This window comes from Netta rufina (assembly GCF_964035555.1).
Source record: "Netta rufina genome assembly, chromosome: Z".
Lineage (NCBI taxonomy): Eukaryota > Metazoa > Chordata > Aves > Anseriformes > Anatidae > Netta > Netta rufina.
This window is the reverse complement of record NC_140126.1, coordinates 22226027-22242634: the sequence shown is the minus strand read 5'-3', so window position 1 is coordinate 22242634 and position 16608 is coordinate 22226027. Positions and strand designations below refer to the sequence as shown.

Genomic DNA, 16608 nt, shown 5'->3' with positions numbered 1-16608 from the left:
GATATTTACTATCATATAGTATTTATGTTCCACGAGATGTTAGACTAGACTCACCTTCAGACAGCCTTTTTATCCCTTTCTCAGAAAATCTCTCTGCAAAGCCACCTGCAGTAGTCCTTCTACATTACTGGGATCTAACATATAAAGAACTGGTGTCAATGCAGTAGCATTAAACTCATCATTTAGATCTTGCCAAAATCCCTCACATCTTTGTAGGAATCAACAGTTACCAAAAATCCAGATCTGTAGATGAGATTTTTTGTAACTAGCAATTTTTGAGGTCACCAAGCTGACATTTACTACCATTTTTGCATGTTGTGTGTAGCAGCAAATAACTCCTACAGACATTTATACCGCTCTTCTCTAAATGACCAAGACAGGAAGGACAGCTAGTGGTCTGTATGCATAGCAACTTTCAAAAGATTCCAGCAGAGATATGGGCCATGTGAACACAGCACAGTTGCAACACAACTATGCAAGCAGTTGCTGTCAAGGACTTCAGATCTTGACCAACAGGCAGCTTTTATAATTATATGCCATTAGTATTCATTATTATGCTGTACTTATCTTTTACCTCTTTACGCTTATTTGCTCTATTTCTTTCTCATGTGTCTTCTTACCCTGAAAGGGTTGTAATCCTTCTGACTTTAATTCCTCTGCAAACTCCAGCTGCCTCCCACCCATGGCTATCAGTAGTTGTACACTGAGAGCTAATGAATAGCTCTGCAGGTGACTGGCTTCAAAGCTGATAGTGTATGCCAAAAAGGCCAATATGTTTCTCAGGCAAGCCAAGGAAGCAGTTGGCAAGGTATGAGCTTTCCAAATAGCTTTGATTCCAGGCCTTTCTTCCTCTTCTGTGGTTAAAGGTTGACTGACGTAAACCTGACACAGCTGGGAGTCTATCTTAAGACTGTGAAGACAAGAGGACAATATTTTAATGTGAAAGGAAGATTATATGAAAGAGAAAGACTAGAAAAGTGAAACACAGAAATAAGGTAGAACCTATACAACAGAAAACTCAAAAGAAAAAGTAAAAACTTGAAAAGAGAAATGAAAAAGAGAAAGGAAGAGATCTGCAAAAGACCAAAAATTCATAAACAATCATAGAATTGAACAACCCAGGCTGGAATGGACTTTGAAAGATCATGTGCAACCTTAATGGGAAAAGGGAGATTAGATGAGATGATCTGGCACCCTACCCGTTCATATCTTGAAAGCCTCTGATGAAGAGGATTCTATCATACCTCTGGCGAGGTTGTTCCAGTGACTGATTGTTTTCACTGTAACAAATTACTTTCTTACATGAAGATGAAATCTCTTCCAGTACAGTTTGTATCCATTATTCCTTTTCTTCTCCATGTGGATCCTTGTCAAAAAGATCCTTCCTCTTTGTAGTCACACATTAAGTACTGTCTACCCTTCAAGTACTGGAGCACGGTGATAAGATCTGCCCTGAATCTTCTTTTCTCCAGGGTGAAAAAATCTAACTCTTCAGCCTTTCCTCATGAGACAGGTTCTCCAGCCCTCTGATTATATTTGTGGCCCTCCTTTGGACACTCTTCAGTCTGTCTGTGTCTTTTTGAACGCTGGGAACCAGAACCAGACACAGTGCACCAGGTGTGACCTGACAAATGCTGAGTAGAGTGTGATGATCACACCTGTATCTCTGCTAGTAATGTTCCTGTAGATGCAGAAATGATTCTGTGCTTGCCAGTGGTGGCACATCTGAAAGCAGCTTATCTGGCATACCTAGCTGCATAAGTACAGCAAGCAAATTCTTTGCAATTATATGCTTGTATTTGACATCAAATTTGACTTGTCTTTTTTTTTTTTTTTTTTTTTTTTTAGTAGTGTTATAAAAATTTGTGGACTTAATTAGTTACTCATCAGTTTCCTTCAGAGCTAACAGTATTTTAGAGTTCTGTAAATAATCATACATGAGTCTATCACAGGGAGTCTCACTATTGGTAGCATACAAGTCATGTGTGTACCTAGAAGACAATTTCTCTAGCTTGCATATTCCAATCAGGCACTTGGATTTAAAAATAGGTGGAATGATCAGCAATGCATAGCCTACAGCATGCTGCTGTTTTGTAGGACTTATCCCAGCAGTTTGCAAGGTGAACAAGTTGATCTGGGTACTTACTTTTGCATATCTTGCCAATCTAGAGGAAGTTCTGGGAGGAAAATAACAAAGATGTTTTTAATCAGACTTTTGGAAGTGAAAGAAGAAACTGTTTAAGAAGAAGAGGAAAAAGTAGATGCAAGTGGACAAAAGAAGGTGGGCTACTTCCAAATCTCAGGAGCATAGCAGTGAATCTGTGTTTAGAACTCTGATACTTAGCAAATCACCAGTAAAAAACTTGCAAATGTCAATGCACAGACGCAATCTTTACTCTGAGTCTAGATCTTATCCATATTTGTAAAAGAAGAAGACAAGATATTTCAGAACAACATTCTGCCTTGTACAGTTAGTATTCTATATGGTGGTGTGGGTTTTTACATCCCCCCTTCCTTTCCACTCCATTGTGTCTCTTCCTTATATACTTTTGCTTTTCAAGACACTTTGCTTAATCTGCTTATCTGCCAATAAGCAAAGGCTCTCTGAAGCCAGAGGCTCCAGGATGCTTTTTATTTATTTATTTTCCAGCTGTCACACTGTGCAGTTGCCAAAATCTGTTTTGACAAATCATGGCTTCTAAGGTAGATTTGCAGGCATTTATTTGTGACAATATAAGTGCAAATATACTGTAGTTTATTGTTTGTTTCATTAAAATTCCATTCTCCTAGGGTGCATCGTTTAAATCTCCTTTTGATTTTCCTCTCCCAATATGTTCACAGAACAAATTTGTATAGAAAGTGTACAGAAATACATGTAACACTATAAAAGCGTGGCCTAAGCCCTGGAGGGTAAGAATTAATTGCTGTAAGCCACTTAAACCTTGGGAGCTGGAGAGCCTACAGGTTCTATAGCACCACTAAGCTAGTAGGCCTTCTTCATTGCAGCAAAATGAGCTGTGATTCCACCCTCAGCCATACCTCTCCCACTGTTTCTCATCCTGGGCTTCCAGGACAACCTCTCAGGACAATCTCCCTCATTGTGAGAGAGCAATAACCTGGTGAAACTTTTTAGTGTTTTTACCCATGAGAAGAACACAAGATACAGTCCTCACATGGGAACTCTATCCGTACACCTAACAAAAAATCACAGAGATGTGAACCTCTGCAGAACTTGCAGAGAATGTTAGCAACCTCAGCTATCGCAAACATTAATTTTAAAGGTAACAGTTGACTGGCGGTACTTTGTGTAGAGTTGTCTAGAAGGAAATGACAGAACAGCAGTCCCCTAAACAAATTAACTTTTCAATGCAGTGTTTCATTGCAATACCTGAGGATACCTTGAAGTAAACAATATTGCATTGACATGGCACTGATTTCTCTTAGCACTGAAATACCATTTCTGTATTCATCTTTTACTTTTTATATTTGTTTTAATCTGTTCTAAATTCCTTCTTTTTGCTCGCAGTTTGGCAGTCACTGAAACAGCAGCATAAATACACATTTATCTTTAAAGCTGAGTTAAAAATTTCAACCATGAAAGTCATTACTTCTTTAAAGGGTGTAATCTGGTATATCGGAAGATCTGTTCAAACTTCACAGGTATTTTCTTCAGCAGGAAATTAAAGCCCACAAAGACTTAATCTGTTGTGGAACATTTGACAGTTTGCATTGGTAGTGAAGAGTTAAAGACACTAAAAGATTATTTGAAACCTAGTACTGACAATGATACAAAATTTGAGTTATAATAAATTTTGCAAAACCAAGTTGAAGTTTTTTGTTCACTTATTTTTAAAAATTATTTATTTTATTATTTTTTTTTTTTATGCTGTGAAGATCTGTGGATATTTTATGAATGCATAGGCTCTCCCATAAAAAATTTAAGCCCATCATGGGCTTAGCAAATCATATGGTGCAAATGAATATAACTTATTTTTAAAATATGCATGAAATAAAATATATTAACAACATACCTGGAATTTTGTCACTTCCTGTTTGAGCACTGAAACACTGGAGTTTAAACTTAGAGAAATATCTATTATTCTTTGGGAAAATTACTAATATTTTCAGTTAAATTGAATGTATTTTGACATTTGTCATTAAATTGCTATGATTACAGGATTTTTGTAGTGGTGAAAGTCAATGCATTGTGTAGGTTTCTGTTTCAGCAGTCAGCACATTGACAATCCATTTGAATCACTGAATAAGTTGAATTGTATATAGAGTTTTCAATGAAATTTTTGACAAAAATTGCATCCAAACTGGTGACAGTTTTCTAAATAGCTCTTCAGTACATCATGCTATTTGAGACAAAAACACTCTTGCTAGGAAAGCTGCTTGTAGTTTGGGTTTTAAAAGACCTTGTCCAAACTTTAAATAGTTGTTACTTTCTCCCTTAATGTATGGTGTATATTTCATTTTAGGATTGGTGGAGCTGTGCCAATAGTTTTCTCCTATTTTTCGGAAGTTCTTGCTCGGGAGAAACGAGGTGAACATCTGAGTTGGCTCTGTATGTTTTGGATGATTGGCGGTATCTATGCATCTGCAATGGCTTGGGCAATAATTCCTCATTATGGTAAGAAAAACAACTTGCAATTTTTCATTCTTGTACTGTGAAAGTAAAGCTCTTCAATTAGAGTTTAAACATGGTACTATATGTCTGTTCTTGAAATGCTAACCCTGCTATTGAGAAAAAATGATTCCTTTGTGGGAAGTTAAGTGAACAGATCATACCCTAAATAAAAACATATTAAGAAATTAATATATTAATACAAAAATTACCTAATACCTTTGCTTAGTCAGATTCTATAAATTTACTAGAAACATGGACAAATAGAAGTATGAGTAACCTGGGAGAGTGGAATGTATCCCTGCCTATGATGGGTGTGTGTGTGTGTGTGCAAAATTAGATGACCTTTAAGGTCTGTTCTAGCCCAAACCTTTCTATGATCCTGTAAGTCTATGATTCTATGGTTACTGGTATTTTTTTTAAACTGGAGAAAATAAGCGACATGGATAAATTAAAGAAATTAAAGAAGATAGTTTTTAAAATGTTGAGTAGAAAAGTTCTGCAGCTTTTTTGTTTATTTATTTGAAACAGAAATTAATTGTCAATTATACACTCTTGAGAAAAAAGTGTAAGGATCATCTTAATGTTTGTGGTGGCACTTCTAAATATAAAACCATATTGAATGTTCTTAGTGGATCTTTTTAATGATGTAGGAATACAGAAATCAAAAAAAGTGCACATAATAAATACTGTAGGGATGAATGAATGCAAATAAGACAAAAAGCTTACAGTGATTGAAATTATATGAACATGAGATATATACTGCTTTGCAAAATAACTCTTTACTGCCCTGACATAGTCAAACTTACAGAGATACAGGTTTGAATCAGTCTCCTGGGCTTGTGTTTTGAAGAGTTAAGTGCTCATGGGTCTCCAGGGTGGCTGAGACTGCTCAGTGTTTTTTAAAAATCAGGCTCTGTAAGCACTTGTCGATGGCATTCTTCAAAACAAATAGAGCAACATCATGAGTTAGCTAGCATGCAGAGCAGTTTTCTTACGCTAGGTGTTGATATTTATTGAAGTTGGATTATGCAAAAGAGGAAAAATTCAGAAGGTTTGCCCAAAGTGATTGGAACATTTAACAGACAGTAAGACCCAGAAATAAATTATAACCATGCACACTAATCAAATATCTAGACTGTAGCATGAAAACTAATTTTAGACTGGACATGCAGCCTGAATCTCTGTCTTTATCCTTGCCTTTTGGCTTTGAATTCCTGAAATCAGAGAGGAATCTTAGCTGGCAATGCATGATGTGGAGATATATATATATTTGATTAGTCAGTTGTTCTAGGTGCCTTTTTTTTTTTCTTTCCTTTATATTTTTATTTTCTTTATATTTCAGGGGAAAATACAAACATTATGACAGATTGATTTGAATAATTTGACCATAGATTTCATAAATAACTCTACAGCCTTTACTGAGGTGCTTTCAAAAATGTCACATGGCAATATATCTCTATGAATAACAATACACAGCTTTACATTAAAGTAGTGACACGTAAGGGAATAATTTTCTTCTTTCTTTAGCAGTGGACAAGTATCAGCAAAAACAAAAAAAAAAAAGCAAAAAACAAAAAACAAAACAAAACAAACAAACAAACAAACAAAAAACCAAAAACAAACAAACAAAAAAACATGCTGTGCTGTTTTGGTGTTGTGTGTGTGTATTCCTGCAAAAGTATCTAGGAAATCACTTCAGACAGAATAACACAAAAAACAACTTTAAAAGACTGTATTCTTCAGCTTTAGTCATATAAATCACTCTCCTTGCAGTATATGAAAAAAAGACGTAATAGCCAAAGGGAGGGCTAAAAAAGGAAGCTATAAACAACAGACACAATTCTTTCCCATAGGAAAAGAAATAAGCTTACCCATTTTTTCCAAAATTAATTTTGGAAAAATTAATCAGAATATATTTATGGGTTTGAATGAGGTCTTTCATAATTATTTTTCCTTTAAATTAGACCTCTTCTTTATGTTGTCAAGGTTAAAGTCCGTGTCTTACTGTCTGGCACAAGTGTGGGATTGTTCTGCTCAGGACCAGTCATAAACTGCTTCATTTTCATGATTGCATGCTGAGTTTACAGGCACTGCCAAGTGTTCCCAGGGCAAATGCTGCTCTGGAACTAGGGAGGATACATTAACACAATACTGTACCCTTCTGCAAACACTCCAGGAGAGGTTAATGCAGGCTCTGGTCATTTCACCATTTGTATCAAGTGCATTCATGAGGACTCCTTTAAGACCATTTTCTCCTTTAGAAATTCTACATGGTTTCCACATGATTATTTTGCCAAAATTACGCAACGAGATATCTTTTTCTCCAAACCACTTTCAGTCCTTCTCATCATTCATATCTCCACTGGCCAGGAAGCAAAACATAATTATAAACAAAGCATCCACTTATTTCTAAGGTTCATAGTGCATAGGAAATTCTGATCTCACTTGAGGAGCAAACAAGAGTTCGATTTCCCTAGCTGAACACTGAAATTACTCAAAGACAATAAATGAAGTTTTATCTATTGAAGAGCAATAAGCTGCCATTGAGCATAGTGGAATTATTGTAAATGAATGGAAAAGTACCAGATCAGCTCATTTTTAGACTCATTAGTATAGACTCATTTTTTATTTTTTTGTTTCCTTTCTCTGTTAATGTACTTTAAAAAGTCCCAGATTTGCAGCTGATATACATTACATGTATCTAGCTCCAAGGCAGACAGTGAAGCTATACTGTTTCACCTGTTGAAGATTTATTTATTTATTATTATTATTATTATTATTATTATTGTGAGAAAATGAAGTCTACATTCCCTACATGTTACAGTTTGTCTGTTTCTATTCAAACAACATGGGAGTGACTAAAGCCTGAGAAGAATCAGGATGATGTAGTGCTGCAGTGACTACATACTGGAAGATTAGTTTTATCTGGAAGGCAAGCAAGTTTCAGAGCTTCTTTAAGTCTATGGCTGTTGGCTTCTGTTTAAAAATTGAAAATGGATGCAGACTTGCTCAGGGTTCTTGAAAGAAGAGTTGAGGTCATAGATAATCTATTAGAAGAAACATCTGCAGAGAAACACTTCTAATTGCAGCCAATTAACAAAGTCCCAGACTAGGCTGCTGCAAATAGATGGCTTTATGCACAACGTAGGTCAGGCTTGATAGGAAGGATAATTACCATTTTATAAACCATTTTGCAAGTGCAACTTTAAATTTAGCATAATGATTCAAAGTGGATTACTTCCAAGACTGTCAAATGCATCAAATACATTATCACAATGTTTTTTAAAATATTCATTTTCCAAACAATGAAAAATCTTAACAGTGAGAGATCATATTTCAGTGTAAAATCCCAATAGTGATATATTACCCTTTCATTACACTTTTTATTTCTTCATTCAAGCATAGGAACCAAGGATTCATCCAAGTTTTCCTAGCCAATTTTATCCCTTCATTGAAAAAAAATAATTATATATATATATATATAATTAACAGTTCTCTGAAAAAGTATGTTGCCTACCATACATGATGTTATTTTATTTTAAAAAAAGGTTAGTATTTTATTGTGTCGTATCTCCAAAATAAAACCAGGGGATGTTGGGTAAAGCTTTCAGTTTATTTATGCTATTAGTTTTGGTATTCTGTGCAGTTTTATGTTTGGCATATATGAGGATCCTTTTCTGACTTCATAAACACCAGAAACATTCCCTATATTATTTTTTATTTTTTGCTTAGCAACAGACAACTGTTGACTTCACTGATTTATAGATCTTATTACTGAATAAGAGAGCAAACACATGACCTAGATTGGAAGGCAGAGAAGTGGAGATAATGGGGTGTCTGACCAGGATGGTGCAGGTATCAAGGTTGCTGCACGTAAACAGCAGTTTACATTTCAAACTCAGGAGCCAAGGGATTATGTGACAGCAATTAGAAGGAAGCAGCAGCATGTATAAATGAGTTGTTTTTTCCTTTTTTTTTTTTTTTTTTAATAGCGTTTGTAAAATAATGTCATTTGCTTTTGCTGTTTTAAACATCAGCAAAGCTAATCAAATGTTCATAATATTTTGAGTACATTTCTAAATTATGGGAAGGGGCCTTCATCAACATTAATTGTTACTAGTTTTTACTTAGTAAAAGCAAGTAAATCTAATTACTAGTTGCATTTTACAGCTTGACGGAAATGTCTACAACCAGTTAGCTAGGAGCTAGATTTGCAAGCATATATGTGCAAGAGCAACAGTATTCACCACCTGATTAATTTGTAAATTCAGCCCTCTGTAGTGGAGAACCTGGATTACACTACTGACTAAGGTCATAAAGTCCTAATAAAAACAGGATTTGAAACACATGGGATTTTTCATTTGAAGAGTAAACAACTATTAAAACCTCATGCTGGTCTAAGGGCGCAATACCAACATGGGTCTAATTACTTTCATAAATCCTTAGCCCCAAAAACTCTCTTTACAGTTGTCTTTCTAAATTGTCTTTCTATGTATTTGGGATGAGTTCAGGATATGTTTTCTCACATGCTAGCCCCTCACTTCTGGTGTTTACTGGGGAGAGAGGAGACAACAATATCAAGAAGTTTTCATGTATGATCTGAGAGAGATATCATTCAAATTCCAATTAAATTAGTGTAAATTATCCACTAAAAGTCTATGAAATTACTTTATTAATAATACAGAATCAAGAAAATAGGAAACAACTTTCTAACACTCAGTGCAAAAACTCAGATATAATTCTTTAGATTATACATTTTATTTAGATCAGTGTCTAAATACCTAACATCTGACCATTCATTTTTCGTAAGTAGAATTTTATATTTTTATTTTTATTTTTTTTTACTTAACAAGGATCAGCCACTTGTGTTTGTAAGAAAGGTATTTATCACCATTCTGGAAACACAAATTTGGAGGAGAAAGAAGTGAAACAAGAAATCTAAGAAATAAGAATTTAAGTTCAGAATGTAAGATTTCTTTTCTAATTGTAATGTTTCTCCTTAGGTGTAAGCAGGAAAAAAAAATAAAGTGTTCAGCAAATATTTCCATTGCATCTGCAAAGAACGGATAACCTGTCCTGTGAATGAAAGAGAATAAGTATCTCTACTCCATTCACTAGATTTTTATTAAATTCAGAAAGCAAATTTTTGCAGAATACTTGATATATATAATCAAGCATATTAAAAATATACAATAAATATAAATTCTATAAGCATAGCAATTTATATATATAAATTATATAAAGATATATATTTAATGTGTAGAGAATCACTGTTTTACAGTAACATAGATCTAAAAAATGCATACACAGAAGTCTTCAAATTAGGGACTCAAACCTAAGACTTGTAGAACATTGAATTCAGAAGTTTAACTGTAACTTCTATACATAAAATACTTAATTATCTCTCATACTGCAAAAAAAAATGTTTTCTTTTCCTATATTATAAAATACATTTGCTCCTACTTTACTCTGAAGATCTTTGCCTTTTACTTTTCTTTTGTCAATATGTTTAAATTAGTTTAAATGGCAGGAACTGGGATTTAGTTTAGATAGGAAAAAAGTTAAGTCTCAAAAGTTAAGCGTAATAAAATTCTAACATCTACTGTCTCACGGCTGGAGACCTGTTGAACATTCATAGCTGTACTGATACTGAAAAGTCTTTGCATGGGCACGGGAGTCCATAAATAGCATTTATTTCAAGTTGAATGTAATTGTTACTATACTGGACAAATCTATTTTGTTTTGAGTCAATGGCTTGTGAAGTGGTCTGAAAAATATCTTTGTTCATAGCAAAGATTGTGGAGGTGAAGCAGATCTCCTCACCCGAGGAGGTTAACATTACTGACAATTGAAAAGATATTTTATCATCTTTTTGATAGGTGTATTACAGTAACTTCTATAATATTTTCTACTGTCGTACTTGCTTTGTTCTTCTGTCATCCAGGTGGAGTTAAAAATGGTGAGCACACACTTAAAACTACAATAAACACCCCTTATGTATGAAGCTGTTGTGAACAATATTGTAATAAAACAGACTAGAAGGTAGGCAGAGCTGGATGCTACTACAATGTGGATGATCTAAAGTCTCAATGTGCAGCTCACAGCATGCACAGCACCAGGCAGTGGTAATGGAAGAATCAACCTGCCAGCATGAAACAAAACTGAGGATATGAAGGACTAAAATTATTCATTGGCAATGAAGAAAGAAAATCTTTTGACTCCCTTCTTCAATCTTTCTAGGGGATTGAGGGTTAGTCAGTGACATATGGAAGCAGTGTTATTGGGATAAAAAAACAATTCCAGTGTTATATAGCCCCCGTGGAATTATAGGGCATGCAAATGCTTGAATAGCAATAAAAACAAAAAGATCTTAGTGACCATGCAGCTTCTTGCACTTCTGATGAACAGATCTGGATCCTTCTGAGAAGTGGCAACTGCAATAATGGATGTGCAGAGATTTCTGTCTAGCCTGCTGGACTCCTCGCTTTAAAAGAAGACAAATGTCAGTGCATGTGGTTCAAATTATACCTATTACCCCTTGTCCTATATCACTAATGACCACTGAGAAGCGTTTGGCCACATCCTCTTTACATTGTCCCCTCACTTATTTATAGAGATTGATAAGATCCCCTCTCATCAATCTCTTCTCTAGGCTAAACAGTCCTGGCTTGCTTGGTCTCTCCTTAAAAGACAGATTCTCCAATCCCTTAATCATCTTCATGGCTCTATGCTGGACCCTCTCTAGAAGCTCTACATCCCTCTTGTACTGGTAAGCCCACAACTGCACAGAGTTTTCCAGGTGTGGCATCACCAGAGCTAATTAGAGAAGGAGAATCGCCTCTCTTGACCTGCTCTCCACACTTCTGATGCAAGCTAGGATTCCATTGGCCTTCTTGGCTACAAGGGCACAGTGCTGGCTCATGGTCAGCCTGCTGTCCACCATGTCTCCCAGGTCCCTCTCTACAGAGCTGCTCAGAAGGTCAGCCCCCAGCCTCTACTGGTGCTTCGAGTTATTCTTCCCTAGGTGCAGGACCCTGCACTGGCCCTCATTGAACCTCATGAGGTTCTTCTCTGCCCAGCTCTCCAGCCTGTCCAGATCCCACTGAATGGCCGCACAGGCCTCTGGTGTCTCAGCCAATATGCCAAGCTTTGTATCGTCAGCAAACTTGCTGAGGTTGCACTCTGTCCCTTCATCCAAGTCACTGATGAATAAGTTGAAACTCTTCTGTTGTAATATTTATTCCAAGGTGAATTCCAAGATCATTATCCAGTATTGAAATGTTATATGGTATGTACTTTAGATAATATAAGAAAAAACAGAGATGTTCCTTCTTTTCAGCATTTATTTCCAAGGGAATGGAAATGCTGGGGGGAGCTTACCAAGCCACCTTTTTTGCTAGGTAACTTGTATGGGCAACATTTTCTTTTTCTTCAAAAATAACCCATGAATTTGGGTATTCTTTGGGTTCATTTCTAATTAAGTATTTGGGACTATACCTGGATGAGTACAGCAAATTATTGACTACTTTGAAAAAATTAAAGTTTAACTTCATTGTTACTTGTCTGTACACACACGCACACACACGAAAAAAAAAAAAAAAAAAAGCAAGAAAAAAAAAACAACTATTTGCCACATTGAGATTAATACCTGTAAAACAACTTTGTCTGTTGAAATCTATAAACTTCAATGTGTCAAAGCTGATGATTGTGCTGTAAATAAGTGGCTCTTACTTTATAGATATTGCTGCTTTTCAGATATTTATTGTAGCATTTCTGAATTCCAAAATATGCATTAGATGTGGGTCTGAACATTAGAGAAACAGCTTGGTTTCTCTCATACCTGTTTCATCAGTGTTTTCTTCAGCTCCCAGCATTTTATCAGGAGCAAGTTGCAGAGAACATTGTAAATGTATTATAAAATCATGGTTTTGTCTTCAACAAAGGATCTTCCAATAAAGGAGGAAGTTCCTTCTTTCACCTTTCCTCTGTTGTAGTCTGCAAAGGGGAACTTGACCATCTCTGATGCAGTGCACCTGTCCAATCAAAAAATAGAATGTACTTGCGTGATTTATAACAAAATGAGCCACGCTTGACTGATTTCATATTGCTGCATTACTGCAGTGACTGCAGCCAAAACATTTAGGGAGAAAAATATACTCTGTAGTCACATCTACAGAGATGATTTACTGTAGTCCATTGTACATCAACATCTGATTAATGTGACCTGGAAATAGGAAAAATAGTTACGTTTGTTCAAAGCTGGAACGTGCTGAAATAGGATGTCATAGCTGATTTAGACATGCAAGAGGTGTACCAGTGATGTCTTCTCTAATCTTGCAGAAGGCAAATAGGAGAAAACATGATTAGCTGCAAAGGGAAAAAGGAATGAATGACTCATAGGTGATAAGACAAAAAGTAATGAGCTGAAATTTCTTTAAAGGAGAGGTAGTATAAAAAACAAAACCAGCTTTCTAGTTGTCTATTAGTAAAGCATCTGACTGAAACTCCTGTGGAATATTAAAATCTCAGTCACTCTAAGTGTTTAAGAAAAGACTTTAAGAAAGTATCAGTGAAATGTATTCTGACAATATTGTAGGGGCCATCATTTGTTCTAATCTGGCGTAAATGGATACTCTAAATATCCCCCTCAAGGTACCATCCACTCCTGTTTTCATAGAACAATTAAATGGATACTGTTGATCCAGAGGGTATGGAAGAAGGAAAATGAAGAAAACAACAAAAAAAAAAAAAAAGGAAAGAACCTCAGAAATTAAATGCAATAAAATAGATTTTTTATTTATTTACTTACTAATAAAAGAGCAACATTTGACATTCCAACACAAGTAGGGAACTGCCTGTTTGCCAAATTTTTTAACTGGTGGCTCCAAAAGAGAAAGAGGATTTTTCTGCTGAATAAATCTTGAATAAACCCGCACTGACTCAAAAATACGTGAAAAAGTCCATCTTTTTCTATATTAAAAATTCTGGACACTTAGTTAAAAGAAAAAAAAATAATCTTCTCAAACCTTTCCCTCTTACTCTACCTTTACATGATAGGTCGGAACAAAACCAAGCCATAGCAGCAGCTGTTCTGGAAAAAAATGATACCAAGACTCCTTTCTCTGTTATGCAGTAGTCTCTGTTCTTTGCATAGGATCTCTTCTCTGCAGAAGATCTCTGACTTTTATTAGTAGTCCAAAACAAAGCGATGCCAAAGAAGATGGCTTGGGGAATAGGTTCCTGTGTCTTTTCTCAGTAGTAGAAAGCCTGTGAATGCAATAATGCATCTGCAGAATTTTAAATCAATATATAAGCATTTTTGTTTGTTTGTTTGTTTTTTTTTTAACTCAGAAGAAAAATCCAAATTTTAAAACAAAGAGCGTCTCTTCAATTTTACCTTCTTCATACAACTGACTTTGTGATACAAATTCTGTCTTAAGAATCTGTGAATCTATTTCCACATTAGCCAGTGGAAAACACTTCTGAGTTTTAAAAGATGCTGGAGCTTTGCTAATTTTGAATCTGCATTTGCTATGAGACTGTAATGCTGCACAAATGGAATAGATCAGACATAAAGGCATGTAGTATATAATGCAACATCTGTTGATCTGCTTAGTATTCCACTAGAGTCAAAATGATCCCCAATGTGCTGTACTTCCCCCATACTTAGTGCGTTTCCATTAATTTTGTATCCTGCAGGCTGAAACTATATCTATACTTCTAAAATCGAAGTTAATTAAAGTGGGTACAAGGCAGTTTTAATGTTAACTTGATTTATCAACTCCTACTTATGAATAGCTCTCTGTTTGAAAAAATCCTATGAAATTAGACTATGCTAAATGCATATACTGAAAAAAAATCTTAATCTCTAAAAGCAACAAGAATGGCAGAACACAGCAGAATTTGGAACAGCTGCTTATGCAAATCCAGCTAGGAAAGCAAAACAAATCACTTTGTTTATCAGTTTGCTATTTTCTGTGCCCTAATGCAGGGTTTGATATGGTCATTTAAATGTTTATATTCACACGTGTTAGAAGCTTAAGTAGCTTTTAGCACATCTACTTAATGAGCACTAAGGATTCTCATTAGTGAGCTTCAAATATAACCTTTTGCTGGGCTGTTTAGGTTGTCTGTGAAAGAGAAAATTTGTTTATCTGGAGGTTCAGTAAGAAAACTAACAAGATGTTTTGTGAGCTGGAAAGTAACAAAGCCTAGTTTCCTAGTGGTTTCTGCCCATGTTTCAGTTAAATTGGCTAGCTCCTTTCTCTCCACTCCTCCCCTATATCCTTTACAAGAGATATCACAGAATCACAGAATGTGTTAGGCTGGAAAGAACCTCTGGGGATCATCTGGTCGAACGCCCTGTTCAAGCAGGGACACTCAGAGCATGCTGCCCGTGACTATGTTCAGACGGTTTTTAAAGATGTCTAAGGAGATGCTCCACAACCTCTCTGGGCAGCCTGTTCCTGAACTCAGTCATCTGCACAAGTACTTCATCAGTGTTCAGGACAGAACTTCTTGAGTTCCAGTTTGTACCTGGGCACTGGGCACTACGGAAAAGAGCCTGGTTCTATCCTCTTTCACTGTCCCTTCAGATATTTATAGATGTAGATAAGATCCCCCCCAAGCCTCCTCTTCTCCAGGCTGAACAATCCCATCTCTCTCAGCCTTTCCTTATCGGGTAGGTGTTCAAGTCCCTTCAGCATCTTCGTTGCCTTATATTGGACTGACTCTTTCCAGTATGGCCATATTGTACTGGGGAGTTGGGGGGGGGGAGGGGGGAGGGTGGAGAGGGGGAAGGCAGAACTGGACACAGAACTCCAGGTGTGGCCTCACCAGTGCTGAATAGAGTTGCAACTTTCCATGCACTCACCATGTTCACCTCTGTGTTCACCTCTTCAGCTTAGCTGCCCTTAGGAAGGAGGTAGCACCTTTGGGCTCAGGTCAGACTTGTGTTAGTGCCAGAGCTGGTGGTGTGGCAACAGTGCAGTCATGGCATTCAGTGTGTGTGGACCACTGACTTGAGCCTTTTTCTCCCTGCACTGACAGGGTCCGTCCTTGCTGCCTGGCAGCATATTTCATGCAGCATTGGGGAATGCAGTCATTTTTGAGGCTATTTCTTCCTGTCAAATTTAAAGAAAGTAGGTTAATGGCTTTAAACATTTTTCCTGGAAGAACTAGCAGACAGATGAACAAACCTCATCCGTTAACATCACTATCTATGCCATAAAAATCATTTTCCAAAGAAGCCATAATTACAGTCAGTCATTCTTAAGAAAATAAAACAACAGCATCTTCTCAGCCTAGATTTTGCTAAAACTTATTTCATACAATGAATTGGCCTTGATTACAAATTAAGAAAGATGACTTGAAATTAATGAAACTGCCCTAAAAGTCTGACCAGTAACTACAGTAGTATAGAAGTGTCTATCGTATTAGACGTAATCCTTGCTTTTCCTTTTGCGAAATTAATGAGGTGCTAGCTCTGATAAGATTTCTATTGTTCAATTTATTTATTTTTTATATGATAAAGACAAACTGCTTTCATTGTTGTTTCTGCAAATTGGATGCATAACATATCAGTCTACAACAGAAGAAAAATTCACATAATTTGTACAAATGGGCAAAAGAAGTGATTGTTGGTCTTGCTCTATGATTATACAGGTTCCTAAATATATTCATTTTGTCTTTAACACAATACAGCAGTACAAATTTGTTCACCATACTTCCTTATTATTCGTCTGGCTCAGAGAACTGTTTGCTCTGACGAGGTTAGTGATTGTCCTTTTAGCAACAGTTTCTTTTCTCTTCAATAATATATTCTGTCTGTGGGTTTTATATGCAACTGGATGATCATTTTTCAATTTACAGTGAAGTTTCATTTATTAATAATATAATCAACTGCAGAAAGGCATTTCAATTCATTTTTGGGAATTATGTTTATATGTCTTCTCAAAGAAAAATACTAAATACTGTTT

At 35.9% G+C, this 16608-nt stretch overlaps 1 protein-coding gene across 1 annotated transcript in view; it reads left to right on the top strand.

Moving 5' to 3' along the window:
- Positions 1 to 16608, top strand: part of SV2C (synaptic vesicle glycoprotein 2C) — a gene marked incomplete at both ends in the record, with an annotated part of 80931 nt that overhangs the window by 26121 nt on the left and 38202 nt on the right. Inside the window, one exon of the mRNA XM_084305014.1 lies at positions 4482 to 4633. Within this exon, the coding sequence (XP_084161140.1) occupies positions 4482 to 4633 (152 nt within the window). The remainder of the gene's footprint in view (positions 1 to 4481; positions 4634 to 16608) is intronic.